The sequence below is a fragment of the Mauremys mutica genome, chromosome 5 (genome assembly GCF_020497125.1).
Source record: "Mauremys mutica isolate MM-2020 ecotype Southern chromosome 5, ASM2049712v1, whole genome shotgun sequence".
NCBI lineage: Eukaryota > Metazoa > Chordata > Testudines > Geoemydidae > Mauremys > Mauremys mutica.
Genome location: NC_059076.1, coordinates 100556325 through 100580957, shown reverse-complemented (window position 1 = coordinate 100580957; position 24633 = coordinate 100556325). Strand labels below are relative to the sequence as shown.

Sequence of the window (24633 nt, the reverse complement as noted above, 5' to 3'; positions counted from 1 at the left end):
CTCCCCCTTATGCCAATGGGAGACATACCTAGAACCTATGATGGCAAAATTTGGCCCTTGTCAGTTCATTTGGAAAGCTTAGGAAAAATAGGACTTTGTGCTTTCATTTATTAACTTCAAAAATGATTACTGCTAACTAGCTTAAAGGCAATAATCCCATGTACTCTAAAGCATGGGTAGGTGTCCTCTTTCTGATTTACATCTGGCCTATTTTCATTTTGAATGTGTGATTTGTTTCAAAATCAATCAAGATTTGCAGATTTTACAATCCTATTTTTATGTATGTTTTAACACTGGCGGGCAATGCCAGATATTCACGTACCAGGTATCCTAAAGCAGAGGGCCCACACCTTTAGGGGTGAGAGAGAATTTCATTTTTTTACGTCCAATTAATCCTTGGCTTCTCTGTTGAGATTGCCAACATTCATGCTAGTCAGTAACAAATAAGGTGGTGGTTTTGTGATGTGGTTCCTCACTTTAGATCAGCAACTCAATTTCACCTTAAGTACTAAATCGCCAAACAGTCTACCATCTGGGCTGAATTAAAGTGGGGACCTACATATGACAGGAAACTGGTAATAAGATAACAGAACCTAAACCATTCAGTCCTCTGTTGTAAGATTCCATTTCTATATTGATAAGATTTTGTTAAATAATTGCCTATAGACCATGTTATTCAAAGCATCAATATAACTTCAGTTTAAAATCGAAAAAAAATTTCCACATGAACCACTTCGGTCTTCATTATTTTAACCTTAAATTTTAACCTTCTCTTGCATCACATTTTAGTGTGAATCTCAATCAACCACAAACTGCAAAACTGCAACTTCACAAATCAGTTTCAAAACTAAGGCCAGGTCTACACTAAAAAGTTAGGTCAAGCCAGCTAGTCACTTGGGGATGTGAAAAATCCACAGTCTGGAGCAAAGTAGTTGAGCTGATCTAACCCCCTGTGGACAGCACTAGGTCAACGGAATAATTCCTTCTTTGACCTAGCTACCGCCCCTAGAAGAGACAAATTTACCATAATGACAAGAGAACTGCTCCCGTCACTGTAGTGAGGGTCTGCACTGAAACGCTACAGCAGCGCAGATGCAGCTATGCCATTGCAGTGGTTTAAGTGTAGACACAGCCTAAGTTTTGATATCCTCTTAACAGTAAAACTATAGCAAAGGGATCCCCCGCAACTAGAAGTCAGCATTCAAGCAAATATAAAAGAAGACAACTCAATGATGAGTTACACTGGAGAGATTTCTAATTCTGAAGAGATACAGAGGGCGGTAATGAACTGCTACTTGTCCAATTTTCTTTTCCAGTAAAGTACCATTTATTAAAATCATATTTTGTCAGACAATACGAAGTGAGATCATATGATTATCACCTGATTTACTCTTTAATCTTGGGATAAGTCTCAGCGTTAGCATGCTAGACAGCAATGTGAAAAACTACAATTGTGACATAGGTCAAGAACTCTATCAGTGAAGGGGCTAGTAAGGAGATTTGTTCTGATGCACTCACTAGCCGCCAACAGAGCACAGTAACAGTTTCAAAAGAAGCAGACAACCCATTCAACTACAAGGATAAAAAGCAACACATCTGCTGATATTAAGAGAGGACAGTGCTTATTGAGTGGGGGGGGGGGGGGAGAACAAACCAAGAGGAAGGAAAAGTGGGCATGACCTTTTCAATCCCACAACCTAATGTTTCTTTCAAGAATGCCTCCCTATGGATCTTTATAAAATACATACATGGTCAAAAGATGTAGTGGGTTTTTTTAAAACAAAAAAATACAGTTCAATCCAGAGTCACAAAAACATTTTAGTTTTAAAAATATTTTCATTTTTAAAACAAAGCTTATAAAATAATTAACCTTTTTTTTCTTTGGTGTTTCATCCAACATGGCCAGAGTTCTGGCAAATTCTTCATCCTCATGCAGCTGTCTCTCTAGCTGTGAAGAAAAGAGAATATCCAGGTTTTTGTCAAAGAAATTAAACTAAAGATAGGTTGTATAACAGGGGTAGGCAACCTATGGCACGGGTGCCGAAGGCGGCACGCGAGCTGATTTTCAGTGGCACTCACGCTGCCCAGGTCCTGGCCACCGGTCTGGGGGGGCTCTACATTTTAATTTCATTTTAAATGAAGCTTTTTAAACATTTTAAAAGCCTTATTTACTTTATATACAACAATAGTTTAGTTATATATTATAGACTTATAGAAAGAGACCTTCTAAAAACATTAAAATGTATTACTGGCACGCGAAACCTTAAATTAGAGTGAATAAATGAAGATTCAGCACACCACTTCTGAAAGGTTGCCGACCTCTGTTGTATAAAATGCCACTGCCTGTTGTTCAAGATCAAAAATTCACTGACCAAATGGACCATGACAATATGCAGTTTTAATCAAATATTCCACCAAGAGGGAATCCTGCTGCACTGGATTTCTACAAAATGACTTGTTTTCCTCAAGTGCAGCGACAGTATTCAGCTCAGTGAAAGGATATTTGTAATGCAACAACCCACTATACAAAGAGACGAACTACCTAGATATAGAAGAATAGAATACTGCAATTCCATTAACAAAACTTGCTGTCTCTTCGAATACTTTTATTATGGAACAACTTTGTTAATGCATTACACAACTAAAATCTGAAAGGAAGTCAGGATCTCACTACTGACAACCTGTTACTGGGGAGCTCCCTGCAGATTTCTAAGATCCTCTTTCAGAATTGGTGTCAGAAACAAAGCCTGTTCTGTATTATCACATCCCCACAATGAAAGTGGTCATCTTAATGCCAGTTCTCTTATTTCAAGAGAGCAGATTCTTACAAATATAGCCCCTGACCTTTGCCTGGCTCTTGCTCTTCAATGCATTTTAGCAACTGTCTGACATATTAGACAGATGCAAGTCCAGCTGAAAAATATAAATAGCAATTTCAACAAAATAGATTTCCTCCAGTAAAGAAAAAAAAGAAAGTCCAGGTCCACGCATTTCCTCAGATTCCATTTGCAATTACTTATTAACTTGTGCCAAATAAAAACAAAGCCTAGTTAGATTTTCCTTCATTTGTTCCTAATGCAATAAATGCAACATCTACAACAGTGACAGGCATCCGCGTTACCATATTATCATTTAATATTGTGCCTTAGGGCAAAAATTTGTTCTTCCTGACTAAGGTGTTTATTGATAATAGCTGTATTCCACATTACAAATCAAATCCTTTTACAACAGCAAGTAAACTGTCCTAATGTAAGATCAAACATGCCCTTCCTGCCTGATTCAAATAGATGACTTCATAAGTCCAAGTATACCACAGGGACTATTTTCTATGTAACCATAACACCGGTAGTACTCTGAAGCTGATGAATGGCATCTATCTTCCCCGCTTCCAGCAGAAAGAAGAAAAAAAAGACAGACAACAGTATCATCAATGTAAATGAGGCATTTAAGGCAAAGATACACAAACTGTATCAGCAAAGCATCTCTGTTACATTTCTTGTGTAAGGGAGAGGTGGTGCTAGAGGTATTAGGAATTTAAAGAAAATGTGCGTGTTTTTTTCCTAAAACAGACTATTTATTTCATATCAAAAGTTAACCCTATTAGAATATTAGTTTCTGGCAAGGTCAAAGAGGATACATTCTTTTAAAATGTATATAAATTATAAACATTTACTTCACATGATGCTTATGCATTACACATTTCCAGCCAATCTTCCCTTCAAAGAAGAAAACAAGCACACATTTTGACAGGGTATGCATTCCCCCAATATAAACAGATTCATTTGGCGTTTATAAAGTTAAATACAGTACTATGCATAAGAATGCTATAGATTTCCAGGAGTGCATGGAAATCAAGATACGATCAAATTAACTGGTCATGGATGGCAGCGATCTCTTTTGAGATGGAGTATGCATTAGAGACAGAGAGATAGATAAGGGAGTAGGAATGAACATCAGATTTGAAAGGGAGGGGTCAATAGCAACAGATAAAGGGTGTGGGGGAGGGATATAGGGAGGCAAAGGTTAGGGTAGATATGGCTACATTCACAATACTAAAATAATATGCACAAAATAACCTCGCATATATGAACTTTATTATTGAAATATATATTTTTTAAGACGACATAAAATCGATTTTCCCTTTCCAAGCCACTACAGCAGCAAATTCATGGAATTGCTCAACACAAAACACAACCCAGCTATTCTGTTGTCAAGCAAAGGCTTTTAAAGAGGATTCATCAATTGGGGTAGCAGAGAGCCAGGACAACATGTTTACAAAGTTTACCTCTGAATCTTCCTCTAACTGAAGTTGCTTAGCAATGGCCTCATCTTCTAGCAATGAATCTCTGCTTTGTGAAGGCTGCATTTCAAAGAAAGAAAAACAAAAATCAATAGTTCCAGTTGTTGCCATTATCTATAAAGCTACCATGAGATACAGTTGTATTAAACATGAAGAGTATATGTCTCTAGAATAATCTGGTTACATACCAGCATGACAATGGCTAAAAGAATTGGGAATGGGAATGAGCATTTACTCATACCTCACTAATCTGAATCCATTCCAGGTTAACAGCTACCATTCAGAATACCAAATGAAATTAAGTGGCCTCACTTATTTCCAAGCTGATATCAGTTCACATCACCTGGCTTTAATAGGCATCCTTGTTCCCAAGTTCAGAAGAGAAGTCACTGATTAGGTTGTATGTAGAATATGAACTACCCCCTCCCCCCCTTTCCCTCTGTCTCAAACATAATGGCAGGGCAATAGAGGGAAGTCTGTGCTGCTGCCTATGCACCTTCTGTTGCTAAACAGAACTTTACACACCATTTCTCTCAGGCTGGCACCTTTCGCAAACATTACAAATTTTCAATTTTAAGTCAAACAATTTTTTGGAAATTCAAGCTGATAAAATTCTCTAGTGTTCTTGGCTTTTTAATCGAGCATTTCAGACAGTTTATTGATAGTACAATAAACCTTTCCACGTAGGACTGGAATTGCGAGAAACCCCTTATTAGTAGGGCTGTCAAGCGATAAAAATTAATCGCGATTAATCGCGTTGTTAAACAATAATGGAATACCATTTATTTAAACATTTTCAAATATACTGATTTCAATTACAACACAGAATACGAAGTGTATAGTGCTCACTTCATATTTATTTATTAGAAATATTTGCACTGTAAAAAAAACCAAAAGATAGTATTTTTCAATTCACCTCATACAAGTACTGTAGTGCAGTCTCTTTATCATGGAAGTTGAACTTACAAATGTAGAATTATGACCAAAAAAAATAAAACAATGTAAAACTTTAGAGCCTACAAGTCCACTCAGTCCTACTTCACCCAATCATTCAGACAAACATGGTTACAATTTGCAGGAGATAATGCTGCCCGCTTCTTATTTACAACGTCACCTGAAAGTGAGAACAGACGTTTGCATGGCACTGTTGTAGCCGGCATCGCAAGATATTTACGTGCCAGATGCACTAAAGATTCATATATCCCTTCATCTTCAACCACCATTCCACAGGACATGCGTCCATGCTGATGGGTTCTGCTCAATAACAATCCAAAGCAAAGCGGACCAATGCATGTTCATTTTCATCATCTGAGTCAGATGCCACCAGCAGAAGATTGATTTTCTTTTTTGGTGGTTCGGATTCTGTAGTTTCCACATCTAAGTGCTGCTCTTTTAAGATTTCTGAAAGCACACTCCACACCTCGACCCTCTCAGATTTTGGAAGGGACTTCTGATTCTTAAACCTTGGGTTGAGTGCTGTAGCTATTTTTAGAAATCTCACATTAGTATCTTCTTTGCATTTTGTCAACTCTGCTGTGAAAAGTGTTCTTCAAACAAAAGATGTGCTGGGTGATCATCCGAGACTGCTATAACATGAAATACATGGCAGAATGCGGGTAAAACAGAGCCGAAGACATACAGTTCTCCCCCCAAGGAGTTCAATCACAAATTTAATTAATGCATTATTTTTTAATGAGCATCCTCAGCATGGAAGCATATCCCCTGGAATGTTGGCTGAAGCATGAAGAGGCATACAAATGTTTAGCATATCTGGCACATAAATACCTTGCAACACCGGCTACAAAAGTTTCATGCGAACGCCTGTTCTCACTTTCAGGCGACATTGTAAATAAGAAGCAGGCAGCAGCATCTCCTGTAAAGGTAAAACTTGTTTCTCTTAGCGATTGGCTGAAGAAGTAGGACTGAGTGAACTTGTAGGCTCTGAAGTTACATTTTGTTTTGTTTTTGAGAGCAGTTATGTAACAAAACAAAAAAAAAAAAATCTACATTTGTAAGTTGCACTTCATGATAAAGAGATTGCATTACAGTACTTGTATGAGATGAATTGAAAAATACTATCTTTAGTTTAGCATTTTTACAGTGCAAATATTTGTAATAAAAATAATAAATGTAGTGAGCACTGTACACTTTGTATTCTGCGTTGTAACAGAAATCAATATATTTGAAAATGTAGAAAAACCATCTGAAAATATTTAATAAATTTCAATTCGTATTCTATTGTTTAACAGTGCAGCTAATCGCAATTAGTTTTTAAAATCTCAATTTTTTTGAGTTAATCGCGTGAGTTAACTGAGATTGACAGCCCTATTTATTAGGTTTCTCTTTACACATGTAAAACAAACATACAGGTGTTTAAGGAAAAAAACTTCGACTTGGTAAGAACGTGTGTTACTTTTTTAAAAAACCTGATAAAGAATAGAAACTAAAGAGAAATGGAACGTTATAACACCATTTGTAAGATTAGTGGCTCTTCTACAGTTCTTCAGAGTATTGGACAGGAGCAGAGGCTAGCAAACTGCTGACCTCCATTTTGCTGGTGTTATTCTAAAGTAAGTATACTTACAACTTGAATTTCTTCCATTGTTTAATTAAAGCTTTGTTTTCTTAGGGCTTGGCTACACTTGCGAGTTAGAGCGCATTAAAGCAGCCCCAGGCACCCTAGCTCACTACCCATCCACGCTGGCAAGGCACATAGAGCGCTCTGACTCCAGGGCTAGAGCGCTCCTGGTACTCCACCTCAGCGAGAAGATTAACACTTGGTGCGCAGTGTGAACAAGGTGTTGCATTACTGCGCTCTGATCAGCCTCCGGAAACATCCCATAATCAAGTGGCTACTCTTGTCATTGTTTTGGAATCACTGAAGGCATGCCAATATGCCCTTTGAAAGCTCCATTTTCTGACATCGGGCATGCTTATCTGCTCCGAGACAAAGCAATCATTACTGTGAACGCTGTGTCAGAGAGAGAGAAGCCGGGGGGGGGGGTGGGAGGGAGGAGTCTGTTGCTGTCTGAACTTACAAGACAGCCATGCTCTCAGCCCCCCAAAAACCCACTCTCTCTCCCCATACACACAACACACTCCCTATCACATAGAATATCAGGGTTGGAAGGGACCTCAGGAGGTCATCTAGTCCAACTCCCTGCTCAAAGCAGGACCAATTCCCAACTAAATCATCCTAGCCAGAGCTTTGTCAAGCCTGACCTTAAAAACCTCTAAGGAAGGAGAGTCCACCACCTCCCTAGGTAACCCATTCCAGTGCTTCACCACTCTCTGAGTGAAAAAGTTTTTCCTAATATCCAACCTAGACCTTCCCCACTGCAACTTGAGACTATTACTCCTTGTTCTGTCATCAGGTACCACTGAGAACAGACTAGATCCATCCTCTTTGGAACCCCCTTTCAGGTAGTTGAAAGCAGCTATCAAATCCCCCCTCATTCTTCTCTTCTGCAGACTAAACAATCCCAGTTCTCTCAGCCTCTCCTCATAAGTCATGTGCTCCAGCCCCCTAATCATTTTTGTTGCCCTTTGCTCGACTCTTTCCAATTTTTCCACATCCTTCTTGTAGTGTGGGGCCCAAAACTGGACACAGTACTCCTGATGAGACCTCACCAATGTCAAATAGAGGGGAATGATCACATCCCTCGATCTGCTGGCAATACCCCTACTTATACAGCCCAAAATGCCGTTAGCCTTCTTGGCAACCAGGGCACACTGTTGACTCATATCCAGCTTCTCATCCACTGTAACCCCTAGGTCCTTTTCTGCAGAACTGCTTCCTAGCCATTCGGTCCCTAGTCTGTAACAGTGAATGGGATTCTTCCGTCCTAAGTGCAGGACTCTGCACTTGCCCTTGTTGAACCTCATCAGGTTTCTTTTGGCCCAGTCTAGGTCCCTCTGTATCCTATCCCTACTCTCCAGCGTATCTATCACTCCTCCAAGTTTAGTGTCATCTGCAAACTTGCTGAGTGTGCAGTCCACGCCATCCTCCAGATCATTAATGAAGATATTGAACAAAACCAGCCCCAGGACCGACCCTTGGGGCACTCCACTTGAAACTGGCTGCCAACTAGACATGGAGCCATTGATCACACTCTACTCCACTCCACTCCACCCCACCCCTCATTTGAAAAGCATGTTACAGCCACTTGCATGCTGGGATAACTACCACAGTGCACTGTTCTCTGTGGCTGTTGCAAGAGCTGCTAATGTGGCCATGCCAGTGCGCTATCAGCTGTCAGTGTGGACAGACTACAGCGCTTTCCCTACTGTGCTCTACGAAGGCTGGTTTAACTCAAAGCGCTCTATATCTGAAAGTGTAGCCATGCCCTTAGTATTCTAAAATTTGTTTCCTACAATATGATGGAACACTTCCGAAATTTTATCCCTCCCCATGCACCAAAACTTATGTTTTAATAATCACTAATTTAACAAAATGTTTGCTTATTACTTATGATTAATGAATTGATTTCACAAAAGTCTATAAATCAAAAAACCTTGCAAAACAAGACTACTACATATATTAGGGCACTATTGGGAAGAACAGTTAAAAAACAACTATTTTCATGTCGAATGATCTGTTCGAAGAGAAAAATATAATTCGATAATCATGTTTTTTTAGAATTTCTGATACATCTAGATGCATTAGTCAAAATACTACTCACTACAGTGACTTTTAAAGCAAGACATGTCAAGAACAAATGGTTACGTGGCTGCTCTGCTTTGCAAAGTTCACTAAGCCAGCCATTTTGATCTGCTATCATCCAAAACAAACAAGAAATATGTTGAATACTCACTTCTTTTCTTTTGCTTGCTACCAATTTCTTTTCTGACCGCTGCACACTACTAGTTCCAAAGTAATCAAGTACTGAGGTTGGCGTCAATTTTATTGGTGATAAAGGTTTACTTTTAGCTTGTGGTTTTGCATCCTTTCTCGCTCCTGCTGTTCCTAGACAGCTGCTTGCTGATGTTCCATTCTCCTTGGGTTTCTGGGAAGTCTTCTGATTAATGAAGTCACCTTCATCATCTTAACAGGGAAAAATATTTAATCACTCTGTTAGCAATATCCTGAATAAGTTCTTATATAACGTAACTGATGAGAACTATTTGGGGCAAGTTTGTCAATTCTTCACCTTACATCTTTGCAAATGTTACAAAATGTCAAATGTTCATTTAAAATAAGCTCAAAGCAACACTTCCATAATTAAATGTAGGGTATTTATACATACAAATTATTTACTACTACTTTGTACTCACACAGAACCTGTCTCCAAAGAACTTTATAAAAGTTATGCATCCCCATTTTACAGATGGGAAACTGAAGCATGGAGACTTGGCAACAGAATCAAGGTCTCCTGACTCTCAGACCTCTTCCCTAGAAGAGCTATACCATACCTTTTAAAACAGCAGGATATTAAGATAAAAGGTCTTTTGTAGCATAACTCTTTAGGTAAAATCACACACACACACACCCCGTTATATTGATCTGTTTTCCATTTCAGTACTTAACATGGCCCTCAGCAGAGTACCCAAAGATCACTTTCTACGGACTACTTACTGCCCCTTCAAATTACTTGATATTATTTTAGAACTTTCAGAGGTTGGTACGACTGCCAAGGGAACAAGAGATGGATTGGGGTGTTTATTTCCTGGAAATCTGCAAGGCAACTACTTGAATCATAAGTTTGGAGGGAGTTGTATTTTTTTTATTTTTGTGCCCATAACAGAGTAACTAGCAACTAGTCCGTGTGTTAGCAGCGGCAGCAGCATTCATTAACCCTTTGTATCAAGAGCCCTAAATGCTTTACAAACTATATTACTTCTCCCTCCGCTGCAAATGTAGCCATCTCTGACATAGAACAGCAGCCATTTAACAGTTCAGCCCACAAAGTAAACCTTTTTCAATTGAAATTGAGAGAAATTTGGCAGAAGTATGGAATAGCCCACAGACCACAAAAATGAAGGGAGGATTTGGTCCTCCCTTCCCTTTAAGGGCTCTTTTTATAAAAATGATTAAAACAGTTTTGTCCTTACAGTTCTGTTAAATCATTTTCAATATCAGTTCACAGGAAAACCATTGCTACTAGCTGTTTTCATCAATAGAGCAAAGTTTCCTAATAGGCAGATATTCAAAGAATCCACACAATGATTATTAGGATTCCTGAATCTGAGGCGGTTTGGGAACACAATTCTTAGGGCTTGGCTACACTTGCAAGTTGCAGCGCTGGTAGAGGCTTTCCAGCACTGCAATTAGTAACCGTCCACACCTGCAAGGCACATCCAGCGCTTCAACTCCCTGGCTGCAGCGCTGGCTGTACACCTGGTCAGGCTGGGGTGTAGCGATTGCAGCGCTGGTGATCCAGCGCTGCTCAGCAAGTGTGGACACACACCAGTGCTTTTATTGGCCTCCAGGGAATAAGGAGATATCCCAGAATGCTTTTAACTAAATTACTCTCTTTGTTTTGTTATGCAGCCTCTCTTTGTTTTGTTGTGAACTCCGATCGGAGCTCCGTTGAACTGCTTATCTAAAAAAACAAACACTGATCACAGCAAACAGGAGCTATCTGTACCTGGCTGTGAACGATCAAATGAGAGGCAGGGAGTGAATGTTTGCTTGACAGAGAAACAGCGTTGGATGCAGGCTGTTTGCAATTAAGACTAAGGGTTCGCGAACATTTTGTGATTTTTCAATCCAGGAAGCCAACACACAGTGTTGGCTCCAAAAATCCACTCTCTCTATCTTCCCCGCTCCCTGTCACAGTACACCACCCTCCACCCCCCTCTTTTGAAAAGCACGTTGTTGCCACTTGAATGCTGGGATAGCTGCCCATAATGCAGCACTCCCAACAGCGCTGCAAATGTGGCCACACACCCGCGCTGGTAGCTGTGAGTGTGGCCACACACCAGTGCTGTTCCTGCACAGCTGCATGACCAGCGCTGTAACTCCCAGCACTGCAACTTTCAAGTGTAGCCAAGCCCATAGAAGAGATGTAAGGGCTAGTCTACACTTACCAGCCGGGTCGACGCGGTGAGTTCGACTTCTCGGAGTTCGAACTATCGCGTCTAATCTGGACGCGATAGTTCGAACTCCGGAAGCGCCGCGGTCGACTCCGGTACTCCACCACTGCAAAAGGCGGTGGCGGAGTCGACCTTGGAGCCGCGGACTTGGATTCTGCGGCGTCTGGACGGGTGAGTAGTTCGAACTAGGGTACTTCGAATTCAGCTACGCTATTCACGTAGCTGAACTTGCGTACCCTAGTTCGACCCCCGCCCTTAGTGTAGACCTGCCCTAAGAGGCTTACTGTTCTGGGTTACCTAACTCTCTTGTCAGTCTAAGACCATTCTCACACTATGACTTCTAATGATGTGCTCATTATGAGCCTGATCCAAAGCCCACTATGGTCAATGAAAAGACTCCCAAAGAACTTCAATGGGTTTTTAAATAAAGAGGAGACACCACCACCAGGGTTATACAACTAAAAGAAATCAAACAATACAGACATACTATGCCAAGTGTCCAGATGAAGATGAAAGTTCAAAAATGATGTGGTCTGATTTATTTGTTTTAATGGTTAATTGTTGCTAGAAGACTTTCTAAATGGAGGGATTTGAATTAAAAGACAAAGTGAGTATTCGGTGCCAGAGGAACTGGCAGGGGGTAAAAAGGACAGCAGGCAAAGGCCAAAAATAAGTGAAAGTAAGATACAAATGGAGCAGTTGAGCAGGGGGTCTGAGTAGAGTGAAGGAATAAAAAGAAAAGTGCAAAGATCTGATAAAAGCAGAACTGTCCAGACTTGAAGTCTCCTTTGTGTACCTGTAACTGAAGGCTGATTTTACATTTCTCAAGGATGATGTTTCTACCACTTTCCTTGGGATACTGTACTACAAAGAGAAATTGTCCTAATACAGGTCTGTCGCATCTTACGCGTATTTAACATGCGCGATTTCAGCTCTACACAGTCGGCAAAAACAAAAAGAGAGAAAAACAACAATTTTAATACTGTACCTGTAGTGCGGGCGATTCTGCCCGCCATTCAACTCAATGTAATTTTGACTATACGCAGTTTTCACTTTACGCACTAACTGCGGAACGGAACCCCCACGTAAGATGAGACTCGCCTGTATTCAGCTTAATACTCAGCCTTAGTTGTCCTTTCCTTAGTTTTATTTAGAGCTGAAACAATGAAAAAAAAATGTGCTCACAGAAATTTTAGCACAAAAATGTTTCTGTTTTCCAACCAGCTCTAATTGTATCTCCTTATTTCTAGTTATATACTTCTCTCGTCTCTTTAGTAGCTTTCCTGAAGGTACATTATCCCACATAATTTTCAGTAGTAAGTGGTTGTGTGCTTGTTAGGTCTACACAGTTTTCTGTCCTCATTACAACCTATGGGTTGATTTTCTGTATCCACATATTCTGTTCCTTTTTTTCAGTTTAGAGTTTCTTCCTCCCCCCGCCCACCATCTAATAGAGGGTGATAGTAACAACATTCGTGACATTAGCTGGAAGGTTTCTGCTATTGAACACTGTTATTATGTGGTATACAAAAAAACACCTCAAATGGGCAGGCTGATTATTATTCAAGACTATATGCTATGCTTGTGAGAGAAGGAACTACTAGGTTATCAAAGCTACATCAAAAAAATCATTACAGAATGCCTGAAGACAAGATTTGTCCACCAGTCGAACAGTTCTAGATCTGATTTGGCCCACAGGGTAATTGATCAAAGAAAGAAATCAAACCTGGGTTTCAGACACAAAGGCACAGAGCCCTGCCACTAGACCAAGACGTTTACTTTTTTCAACACAACAATACATTTTCTTTAGGCAACAATACATCTCCTACAGCCATTAAGCTCAATTTAACTAAATATAATATATCCGGAATATTGGCTATTGGAGGCTTTAGGCTCCTAATTTGCCCTAGTTTAATATCTTAATAGTAGACTGTTTGTTCTACTAATTTAATTTCAGAATTATTTTCACTTCTTACAATTTTTCAATTGAACGAGAAAATGCATTTCCGGGGTAAGACGTGCATCTTACTAAAATTAACAGTTAATGGAGCTATAACTACATTAATTTGTCTCTGGTAAAAAACACAGATCGCCTTCTACTTTTATTTTTCTTAACCCTAAAGCTGCCAGTATAATAAAACTGGGTCCTTACTCTTCTCTACTGATATCACAGTCTGCATACTAATAAACAAGATGACTTCCTTATTGCAACTTTTTTTTTTTTAAGACTAAAAATATAAACACAGGATATTGCCTTTTGTTGGGTAGAGCAACGTAAAAGGATAAATATGATGAAGTTTAATTAAAAAGGATGTTGATTTTTTGGCGTCATGTTTACAGTGTGAGCACTTTAAGTATGGGTGGTAATTAAAGCAGGCACTAATTATGTCCTTGCTCGGAAAGGCAGTATTAGATTTACTAAGTGCAAACTGTGTACACTGAGACCAAACAGCAGATTTATAGGCTGCTGAGTGCTTATGACCTCAGAACATATTCATCTGAAAATGTAAATGCGGGGGAGCCTAACAAACATGAAAGTAACTGTCCAGAGGCAAATAAATCACTATTTCTAATCCAGTTTGCTTCCAAAAGAGAATTTTCAGTGGCATGATGATTTATCAAAAACAGATTCAGAAATAGTAATTTACCTAATTTATTTTCAAATAACTAAGCCCCAGTACTTTTGAACTTTGAGATGTGCTGACCACTCCACAGAAGACTTGACATATCTTCCTCACAACTAACCTGCACGGACCTGCCTTAATGTCTTAACTGTTCTTTGGGTTATGCCTCTTTTTTTTTTTTATATATATATATATATATATATATATATATATATATATATATATATATATATATATATATATATTATACATACATACACACACACATATACATATACATATACACACACACGATGTGCAACGAGGACTTGAATATTATTTTTCCTGCTCTTTGTTTTACCTTAGAAATTTCAGGACTGCCCTATTTTATTGTAGAATTATTTAGAGACATCAGATATACAATGAAAGGTTTCATACTTAAGGTATGTCTATACTACAACACTGAAGTGGTGCAGCTGTACCAATACAGCTGCACCACTGCAGCATGTCTGGTGAAGACACTCAATGAGAGCTCTCCCATAAGCTATGTTGGCGGGAGAATATTCACACCCCTGAGCAACATAAATGTTGCCAACATAGACTGTAATGTAGACATAGCCTTTAATGAAGGGGCAGAGAGGTCAGAGGGGTGCTGAAACACGCTTTCTACCAAGTGTTTGTTAGCCATTGAAATTAAATAGGTGTTAACGAAGGCAAAACAAAGGTATCAACTAAAAATCCCTTCCTCTCTCAATTGTTCAGCTATTACTCATCTATTATGATGTCATCATCATTTCATTATATTCTTCATCTGGTATTGTGCCCATGAAGGTACATATATTCTGAAATTCCAATGTAAAAAAAAAAAAAGAAAAAAAATCTATCAGGCCTTCTTTATAAAATCATAAACACCAAAGAAAAAGTCTTTTGAATAATACACTGGACTGGAAATTAACAGATACAGACTTATTATTAGTAATTATTGATATTGTGGTAGCAACTACAAGCCACGGACTCCATTGTGCTAGGCACTGTACAAACAAGATAAAAGCATCCCTGTCACACAGAGGTTACAATCATAAGTAATTCAAATCCTGGCTTGGTCTCAAACTTCCAGCCTGATCTTGGGCAAATTACTTAGTTTCTCTGTACCTCAGTTCCCAATTGGTATAATGGATTATCGTCTCGCACTCCCTTTCTAATTTTCCATTTAGAGTGTAAACTATTTGACGCAGGGACTTTATTAAATATTTGTACAGTATTTGGCTCTGATCTCAGCTGGGGTCTCCATGTATTATCATAATGCAAATAAATAGAAAGTTTAATATGGTAGAATTACTTTAAAACAGACAGGCATACTGCAGCATTAAAAACTTTGAAACAGGTCAAAATTAACAGCAGCATAAATTCTTTTGTTATTAAGATTATATTACGTGTACATAATTATAGTGTGTTTTGGACAGATCTTATAAATGCAAAGCTAAGTTTTAATACTGCCTCTTAATGTTAATCACCACACAATTATTTATTTGCAACAGCATTTAGAAGCTGTTATGCACCAGAGTTCTATTGTGCTAGGCATTATACAAACACAAAAAGTCCGTCCCAATGAATTTACAATTTAGATGAGGTACTATGGTCCTTCATGTGGTTTATCCTTATGTCTTATTCTCCAGTCTGTGGGTGTGTCTACACTACAAAATTAGGTCGATCTTATAGAAGTCGATTGTGTATGTCCACACTAAGCGCATTAAGTCGGCAGAGTGTGTCCTCACTACCATGGCTAGCATTGACTTACGGAGCGGTGCACTGTGGGTAGTTATCCCACAGTTCCCGCCGCCCATTGGAATTCTGGGTTAAGCTCCCAATGCCTGATGGGGCAAAAACATTGTCGCGGGTAGTTTTGAGTACATCAGTCGCCCCTCCCTCCGTGAAAGCAATGGCAGACAATCATTTCTTGCCTTTTTTCCTGGGTTACCCGTGCAGACACCATATCACGGCAAGCATGGAGCCCGCTCAGCTCACCGTCACTGCTGCTGTTGTGGGCAAGTCTACTGTGGGGGCTGCTGTGATCCAAGTTGCCAATGCAATCATTGATGTTCTGTTATCAAGGACAACGACTCTGGGAAATGTGTGGGCCTTTTTAGATTTTAGGTGCATCATATTCCTGTCCTTTGTCGCTGGTGAAGAAATCTTGCAGCCGTACATTCCAGTCCGGTCGGTGCTGTAACACCCCATAGCACTTCTGTGGCTGACACATGCAACAGATCCACGGCTCTTGCTCTTTTGCCTTGGCACCTTGCCCTACCCGGACCGCCAAGCAAAAAGTAGGACTTGTTTGTCTTAGAGATTGGCAGAATAAGAAGTAGGACTGAGTGGACTTGTAGGCTCTAAATTTTACACTGTTTTGTTTTTGAGTGCAGTTATGAAACCAAAAAAAAATAAAATCTGCATTTGTAAGTTACATTTTCACAATAAAGAGATTACACTTTAGTACTTGTATGACGTGAACTGAAAAATACCATTTATTTTATCATTTTTACAGTGCAAATATTTGTAATAAAAAATATAAGTGAGCACTGTGCACTTTGTATTCTGTGTTGTACTAGAAATCAATATTGAAAATGTAGAAAAAACATCCAAAATATTTAATAGATTTCAATTGGTATTCTGTTGGTATAAGTGCAATTAATTGCTATTAATTTTTTTTAATCGCAATTAATTTTTTTAGTTAATCGCATGAGTTAACTGCAATTGGCAGCCCTAACCATTATCTTTTGTATCTGTAGAGTATGTCAGAAACAAGGTATATGTTCTACTGAGACTTGCCAAATATGAACACTGTGCTAGGTATGGCTAATACAATGTGCTAGGGATACTTGGTTGTCTTTGTACCATGGAAAACAGGTGTGAAACTAGATAAGAAAAACAGAAGTGAGGTCTGTAATAATACTGTGGAATTTTCTTTCTGTTGTAAACAAAATGAATATAAATATGAGCAGAATTTAGTTCATTCTTTGGAACAGACTGAAACTGCTGCAAGACTTCTCCAGATGAATAATATATGAACCAATCTCTTTTTGCTGATCTATCTGTATTTAATAAACTGAGCAATCTGACATCTCTTTAATGGATAACCTAAACCACATCACTAATACTAGTGAGTGAACTGATTAGCAGCACAGAGTGATTGGATTAGCAGCTGATGAGCTGTGCTAACTCAAGAGGTAGCCTGTAGCTGCATTCCTATTGCATCATTAGTGTCACCCACACTCAAACTAGCTGGCTTGAGTTTAAACCACCACCTAGCTCAAGCTAGGGATTGGGTGTGGACAGGAGTCATGTGATGGACAACACCAAGTGATACCTCAAGCCAACACAGCAGTGAACACAAGCCTAGCTCTATAGTGCCCTGACACAGTAGCAGCTAATCCCAGTTAAGTAATACAAATAATAATAGATTCTACTGTAATTACTGCAAAACAATATTACAGATGCAAAAATGGTGTCCTTTAAATTTTAAGTTTTGCTTTTCCCAACAGAGATGGGAAAGAAATACTTTTAGAATAGCAAGAAGGAAAATAGTATGTTCTGTCTTCACATATATACTGTTTACAAGCAGAAAAAAAAGAAAGGTTAAAAAAAGCAGGGAAGAAAGAACAAGGCACTGAATAATACTGAATAGCACATTTCTATGTACAGCAGCCAAATAATTATTTTGGATCGGTGAATTAAAATACTAGTTTTTTCAATCGTCAATTGTGTGTATGTGAGAGAGAAAAGATGGGTTACGTAAAGTTAGTCCTCAGCAAGTAAATTCAGCTTGCAAGGCTGACCTAGCAACCTACAAATTAAAGTATGAACTAGCTAGAAGTCAAAAGCAGAGAGACCGAATAAAAGTAGCATTGCCTTTTTTTTTTTTTTTGGGGGGGGGGGGGGGGAAGAGACTTGACCTCATTCCTCAATTAAACTAACTTTGTTCTTGCCGTATGGAGAGCCAACGGCAAAATGTGTTCTCTTCTCTCTAGAAAATTTGTAATACAGCAATATCAGGAAACAAAATGTAGGCATACCAAAAGCGTGACAGAATCTCCGAGTAAAAAGACAAACATATATTATCCATCAAAGAGCAGAGGAATTACCTTAGACAAGTCCCAGTCTGTATTACAAACATTCATTTATATAGCAGGATACAAAAAACAACAGTCAAAGAAAATATTTTTCAAGGTCCTGATAAAAATGTATTTAGACAAGTTAAAAAGGGAAAATTATTCTGAAACTTTAAAAAGAGGAAGGACAAGTTATAACTCCACGTGTTACCATTAAGAGAGTATCCCAGGGCTTCAACAATTACTCTTATTTCTGACATTACCTTTCAGACTACAATTTAAACAGAAAAAAAAAATCTCTGCCGGGCAAATGACTAACACTTCAGGACTGTGATAATAATCCAATAGCCAACACAATAGATAGGATTGAGAAATTTTTGTTGTTATAACGCCTCATTTTCAAACACAAAGGTAAGTTTTTCAGAAGATTTTCATAACTGTTCTGTGTAGAAAAAGCAGTGTGTGCGCACACGCTCACAATTCCTTCAGCCGTTTTTTGAGTAGACCAAGGCTAAAAAAATCCACTTTACTTGTTTTTTTTTTTAAAAAAAATCCAACCAGAAGACCCGAAGTTTGAAAGCTAAAACCAGTCATTAAAATAGTTTTAAACATGAGCAGTCTTTGCTTTGTTTGGGAAGAAAAAAAAAAAGTGTGTCAAACTGTAGCTTTGTTAAATCAAAAACCATCTTCCCATCAAGCAAATTTTTATCTACAAGGATAAAAATTTTACAGTGATGAGCATCCTAGAAATAAAACAGACTGGACAGAGAGGCACATTTTAAATAGACACACTGTGGCTGCATGTGCTTCTCTAGACGTGCAGTTTTCAAACACTGTTGAAGATGAAAACACTGAGCTTTACAAAGCTTTTGCCATTTAATCCAGACCAACACAATTTCCCCTAATATTGTATATTTCAATTATGTGATAATTAGGATCAAACATTACATTCACATTTCCTGAACTCAGTCCTTGTGCCACTGAATGCCACTGGATTCTGCCACCAGAGCCAAGGAAATCTGAACTCAGACAGAGCGCCCAATCTACTTCTAGTACATTCGTCTGCTAATTTCATAGAGGCATCAGTTCCCTTTAACACAGGGATGGGCAAACTTTTTGGCCCGAGGGCCACATCTGGGTGGGGAAATTGCATGCAGGGCCATGAATGTAGGGCTGGGGCAGGAGGTTGGGGTGTGGGAGTGCAGGGTGTGGGAGGGGGTACAGTGTGCAGGAAGGGGCTCAGGGCAAGGGGTTGGGGTGCAGGCAGGGTGCGGCAAGGGGCTCAGGGCAGGGGTGCGGGATACAGGAGGGGTTTGGAGTGCAGGCTCCGGCCAGGTTCAGCTTACCTGGAGCAGCTCCAAGGTGGCAGCGGCGTGCACCAGGGCCAGGGCAGGCTCCCTGCCTGCCTGCCCCGGCCCCGCGCTGCTCCCGGAAGCAGCCGGCACCATGTCCCTTTGTGGGGGAGAGCTAGGGGAGGGCACAGAGGGCTCTGAGCGCTGCCCTCGCTTGTGGTTACCTCCCCAAAAACTCCCATTGGCCGCGGTTCCCCATTCCCAGCCAATGGGAATGGGGAATCCTGTCAATCCCATGGGCCGGATCCAAAGTCCTGACTGGCTGGATCCAGCCCACGGGCCATAGTTTGCCCACCCTTATTTTAGCACAATGGAGATACCTTTATTAGATGGGCATTAAGTGCACATTAATTATTAGTTAAGAGAGCACATTTCACTGGAACTCTACTCACAGGATACTTACCTGTCCCCACAAGAAGTGTGCACTCATGCTCTCTATTTTGTCTTTAAAATGTGCACAGGAAATTGACTTGCAAAAACTTTGTTAATAAAGGAGTAAACTGGCCGTTAAAATTTTGGAAAAAAAGATTCTTATGGCACCATTAACTGTGCCACACTGTACACATGTAAAATGTTCTATTCCTGCATCTCTTGTTATGTTTATATCTCAATATATCATTGGTTATGCTTTTTCATTTATCGCAGAATAAAACGTGCAACATGGAGCCAAATTACCTAATAAGAAACTTACATTTTCTATGATTTTAACTGTACAATCTTAATTGTTTTTAAGCATTTAATTATAAAAAATAGTTTTAAATAACTCAAGTATTTAAATTTCCACATCCACTAAATACTTACTAATAACTTTTACAGAGTGTGGTAGATGAGTGAATGCCAAATTAGAAAAACGAGCCTTAGATATCAATACATAAACACATCTAGTTTGATTACTTTAAAAATCCTTACTATTTAAACTTTTATTAAAGTGCAGAGAATTCAGAGAAGGACTAAAGAAATTATATAAATAGTAAATTTCTTCAAGTTTTCATGATAGGACCTAGGAAATACACCTTGGCAGTGCATTATAGCTCTTTTGTTAAATTTTTCTAAATCCACTTTTTCCTGTAATTCTCAAGAGAGCTCTATTAGACTCATAGATCAAATATCAACTGTTAAAGTTCATCAAGTGCTTTAGAGACTAAAAGAGTTAATAGTATTTAATATCTAATCAGAAAGTAGACAAAGAAAAACGCAGTGCTGAATCTCAGTGCCCAGGTCAACTGACTTGGGCTTGCGGGGCTCTGGTTGCAAGGGTAAAAATAGGAGTCTAGAGTTCATACTCGGGCTGGAGCCTGTGCTCGGAAACCCAGAAAGTGGGGAAGAGTCTTCGAGCCCATGCTCCCACCCGAGCAAGCATGTCTAGACTCATTTTTAGCGCAGCAGACTGAGCCCTGAGAACCAGAGTCAACTGAACCAGGCTCTTAGACTCGGTGCTACAGGTTTTTCTTTGCAGTTTAGACACACCCTAAGGTACATATATGACCACCATTACCATCATATGTGAATGAATTGTTAATGTATTTATCTTCACAACATCCCTCTGAGATAGGAAAATGTTGTTGTTACTCCCATTTGACAGAGAAATGACGCAGAAAGACTAAGTGACTTGCCCAAGGTCACACAGGAAGTCTGTGGAAGAGTGGGGACCCAGGTTTACCAAGTTGGAGGCTACCACCTTAACTACTGGACCCCCCTTACTCTCTAGTGAATATCAAAGTTCAAATTCTGTAGGAATCTTATTTTTGTCTCTCTCACACACACACACACACACACACACACACACACACACACCCCCCAACCACGGACAATCCTACCCACCCAACAGCACGTTAATTAGTTCTCTAGATTTAATTGGAATTGTATATATCTATGCTGTAAAGCGCCAGCGTAAAGTGTTACCTTTTTAAGTACCACTAACATAAAAGCAGCTTTTACAAAGTTGTGTTTTGCCACACTCACAAGTATTGTTGCAATCACTACACATCCACAGGGATATCATCTACATCATTATCTGTCTTAATAGTCAGGTATACATTAAGATACACATACACAAAAGAAACCAAACAAACAAAAAAAACCACCACCCCACACACAGAGTTCTTGCCAACTAGCAACCCCTGACGAAACCAGACCAGGTTCAATGCAGCATAATAACAGGTCATCTTCTACAAACAAAGCTCAAGGTCCTATACTTCATTAAACAGTAAAAAGTAAATGTTATTTAACAGGTACAAGAAGTATTTGGATTTCTCCCAACTTACTGGACTGTTTTACTAGAGATAATGGTTAGCAATGGAGGTATTTATAAATAGCTCTTCCTTTTCCTGTTACTTGTAAGACTAATGGTGTTCTGTCCTTGATAATCAATAATCTAAATGAACGGAGTTTGATTTATCCAAGTACACAGCAATGATGAAAAATATTTGTTATGGGATTAGAAAGGGTAAACCTAATGATCTGTACAGCACAAAAGCAATAGTAAGATAAACAGAAAAAAGTTAACCATTTCATTAATCCAGTCATTTACTCTCTTCTACAAAACAATGCAACTTTAATTCATATAACATTTGTCATAAATCAGATCCCAAAAAATGGAGTTAAACAGCAGAAACAGAAATAAATTTAGAGGGATAGGCAGAGGATGAAAGACAAACTTCAGATTAGATCTGGGGAGGAGGGGGAAGAGAGGGGATAACAGAACTACGCTTAGGCTATTTCAGACAAATAATTGCTGCAAATAAGCCTGTCACACCAGCAGTGGTAAGGCTGCATGAACAAACAGAAACAAGACTGATATTACACAGAAGGAGTGAAGAAACAAGTCCATGAAAGTTTAAAAAAAAAAAGGGAAATAATTTTGAACTGAATGGATTTGGATATCTGTACTTTTAGAAAAAGATATTTAAAATGTGAACAATATATTGATTACACCAACAAAAGTAATGCTAATGCTGCTGTCAGATAAAACTGACAGAGAAAAAACTACAAATTCAATGCAGTTTGGGGAAAAGATCTTAAAGTAGTACAAGAAATAAATGAAATCCAAGTCCACAGAATGTAAAGCCCATCAAATGTAAACTCAAATCATATCCCTCTCTCTACCCGAACAAGACATAAAAATTTGGAAATATTATGGGGTTGTGTTTTTTCTAATACTGAAACAGTTATTGGCTTAATGCGTAGGCCAATTAAAGTATGCTTAACTGGCAATAAAACACTATTCAGTTCCAATGAAATGGGAAAAACGAATTACACACATACTAGCAAAAAAATATGAAATGAAATGTTAACCCTTGTATAAAGAAATTGCTTTAGTCAGAGCTTAAGTCAACCTTACTCTGCGTGTACCTAGAACTCACTAGATAAGAGTAACCTTGAGCTGCAGTTTTCAGGGATTTCACTATTAACCTTGACCAATGTTCCTACTGTGTCAGATGCAGAAAAGCTTGATCACACCACCTCGTTACATAACAAATCTAAAAATGCACTATTTCCACCTGCTCTCCGAAGAATCTGATTAGGTATCTGTTCTTGAATTAAAGCCATCCAATATCTTTATAAATCGGGGGGCGGGGGGGGGGAATCTAAAATCATTCTGGTAAACTTTGCAGATGACAAAAATTGTTAAAGGGTAAATAAAGTTAAGACAAGTCAGTGATATACAGTTTCATATATGGATAGCTTAGTAACTGGGCTCATTTGAACAATGAGTTTTAATACAGCTAAATGACAGGTCATGAATTTAGGAACAAAGAATGCAGGTTACAGTTACAGAATATAGGACTACATTCGTGAAACTGACTCTGAAAAGGATTTGGGGATAATCAGCTGAACAGGAGCTCCTAGCATGATGCTGTGGCTAGGAGAGATAATGTGATCCTTGTACGTATGGAATACTGGATTAGGAGTAGGAAGGCAGTAGTACCTCCATATATGGCAGGGGTGGCCAAACTGTGGTTCACAAGGCACATGAGGCTCTTTTAATGTTAAAGTGCGGCTCGTGGAGGCCCCTCCCCCAGCCCCATTCCTCCCCGCCATTCTCCACCTACCAGACTGGGGAGCGGGAGCTCAGGACCTCTGCCTTGCAGCAGGGTAGGGGGCTTCTGCCCAGCAGAGGGGGAGGAATGGGGTGCACCTGCCAGCGCTTGGGGGTTCAGCAGGAGTGGGGAAGACCCAAGCTCCAGCAGGTGTGCCCCAGCTCGCGAACTTCTGAAGATTGTTATATGTGGTTTGGACGGTCAGTAAGTTTGGCCACCCCTGGTATATGGCACTGAGACCATTAGTGGAATTCTGTATTCATTCAGTTCTGTGTCCACACTTAAAAAAATGGGAAAGAGGTCAGAAAAGAGCTGCAAGAATGAGCTGAGGTCTGAAAAAGATGCCTACAATAAGAAACACTATTTGGTTTACTTAGAAGGGGATTTGATCATGATCTTTAAGTACCTCCATGGGGAGAAGTTTCTGATGGTAGTAAGCTCTTAAAACTATAAAGCAAAAGCATAACAAGATCCAGTGCCTGGAAGCTAAAGCTAGATAAATTCAGCCTGGGGATAAGGCACAATTTTTAACAGCGAGGGTAATTAATAAATTGCCGAAATGGTTAAGAGACACTGCGGACTGGAGGTCTTCCTAAAAGATAACTTAACCAGAAGTTATGAACCTAATACAAGAATTACAGGATGAAATTCTATGACTTTTGCTGTGCAGGCAGTCAGATTACAATGACCATAACTGGTCACTTTCGGGCCTCAAATATCTGTGAACATGTAGTTTTCCTAAACTTTAACTGCATAACAAAATTTATGCAGCAAAAAGCCTTTTTTTTTTTTTTTTTTTTATTAAAGAACAGTTTGGTAAAGAGATATGCATGGCAAAATAATAAGTGGTTCAAGTTGGGTACTTTTCGGTTTTACAGTAGGGAACATTAACCAACCACCATGCACAGGTTCAAATACAAGAAAGCTGACGTACACTAGCAAGTGAACAAATCGAAACACTTAACATACTGTACTTCCACTTTAGATAGTTCAGTGTATTGAATTTGAACCGTGACGTTATTTACAAAAGGGTTTTTTTATATTTCAATAAATTAATCCTATCTGCTTCTGCTGGAATCAAATGAAATAAATACGCTCCTTAAATTTTAGAGTATTTGCAATTACACTATTGTCAAGTGCTTCTGCTATTGAATGCTTTGTCTTGTGCCATTTTTTTCCCATATCAGTTCTTGT

The 24633-nt window shown here is 39.1% G+C and overlaps 1 protein-coding gene across 2 annotated transcripts in view; it reads right to left on the bottom strand.

Annotated features, from left to right (window-relative positions):
* RFC1 (replication factor C subunit 1) overlaps positions 1 to 24633 on the bottom strand; it is a 62029-nt gene that overhangs the window by 18500 nt on the left and 18896 nt on the right. For both annotated transcript variants that reach the window (XM_045017769.1, XM_045017768.1), the window contains exons 5-7: positions 9115 to 9344; positions 4286 to 4360; positions 1871 to 1948 (exon numbers count right to left, since the gene is read on the bottom strand). In XM_045017769.1, coding sequence (XP_044873704.1) covers positions 1871 to 1948; positions 4286 to 4360; positions 9115 to 9344 — 383 coding nt within the window. The remainder of the gene's footprint in view (positions 1 to 1870; positions 1949 to 4285; positions 4361 to 9114; positions 9345 to 24633) is intronic.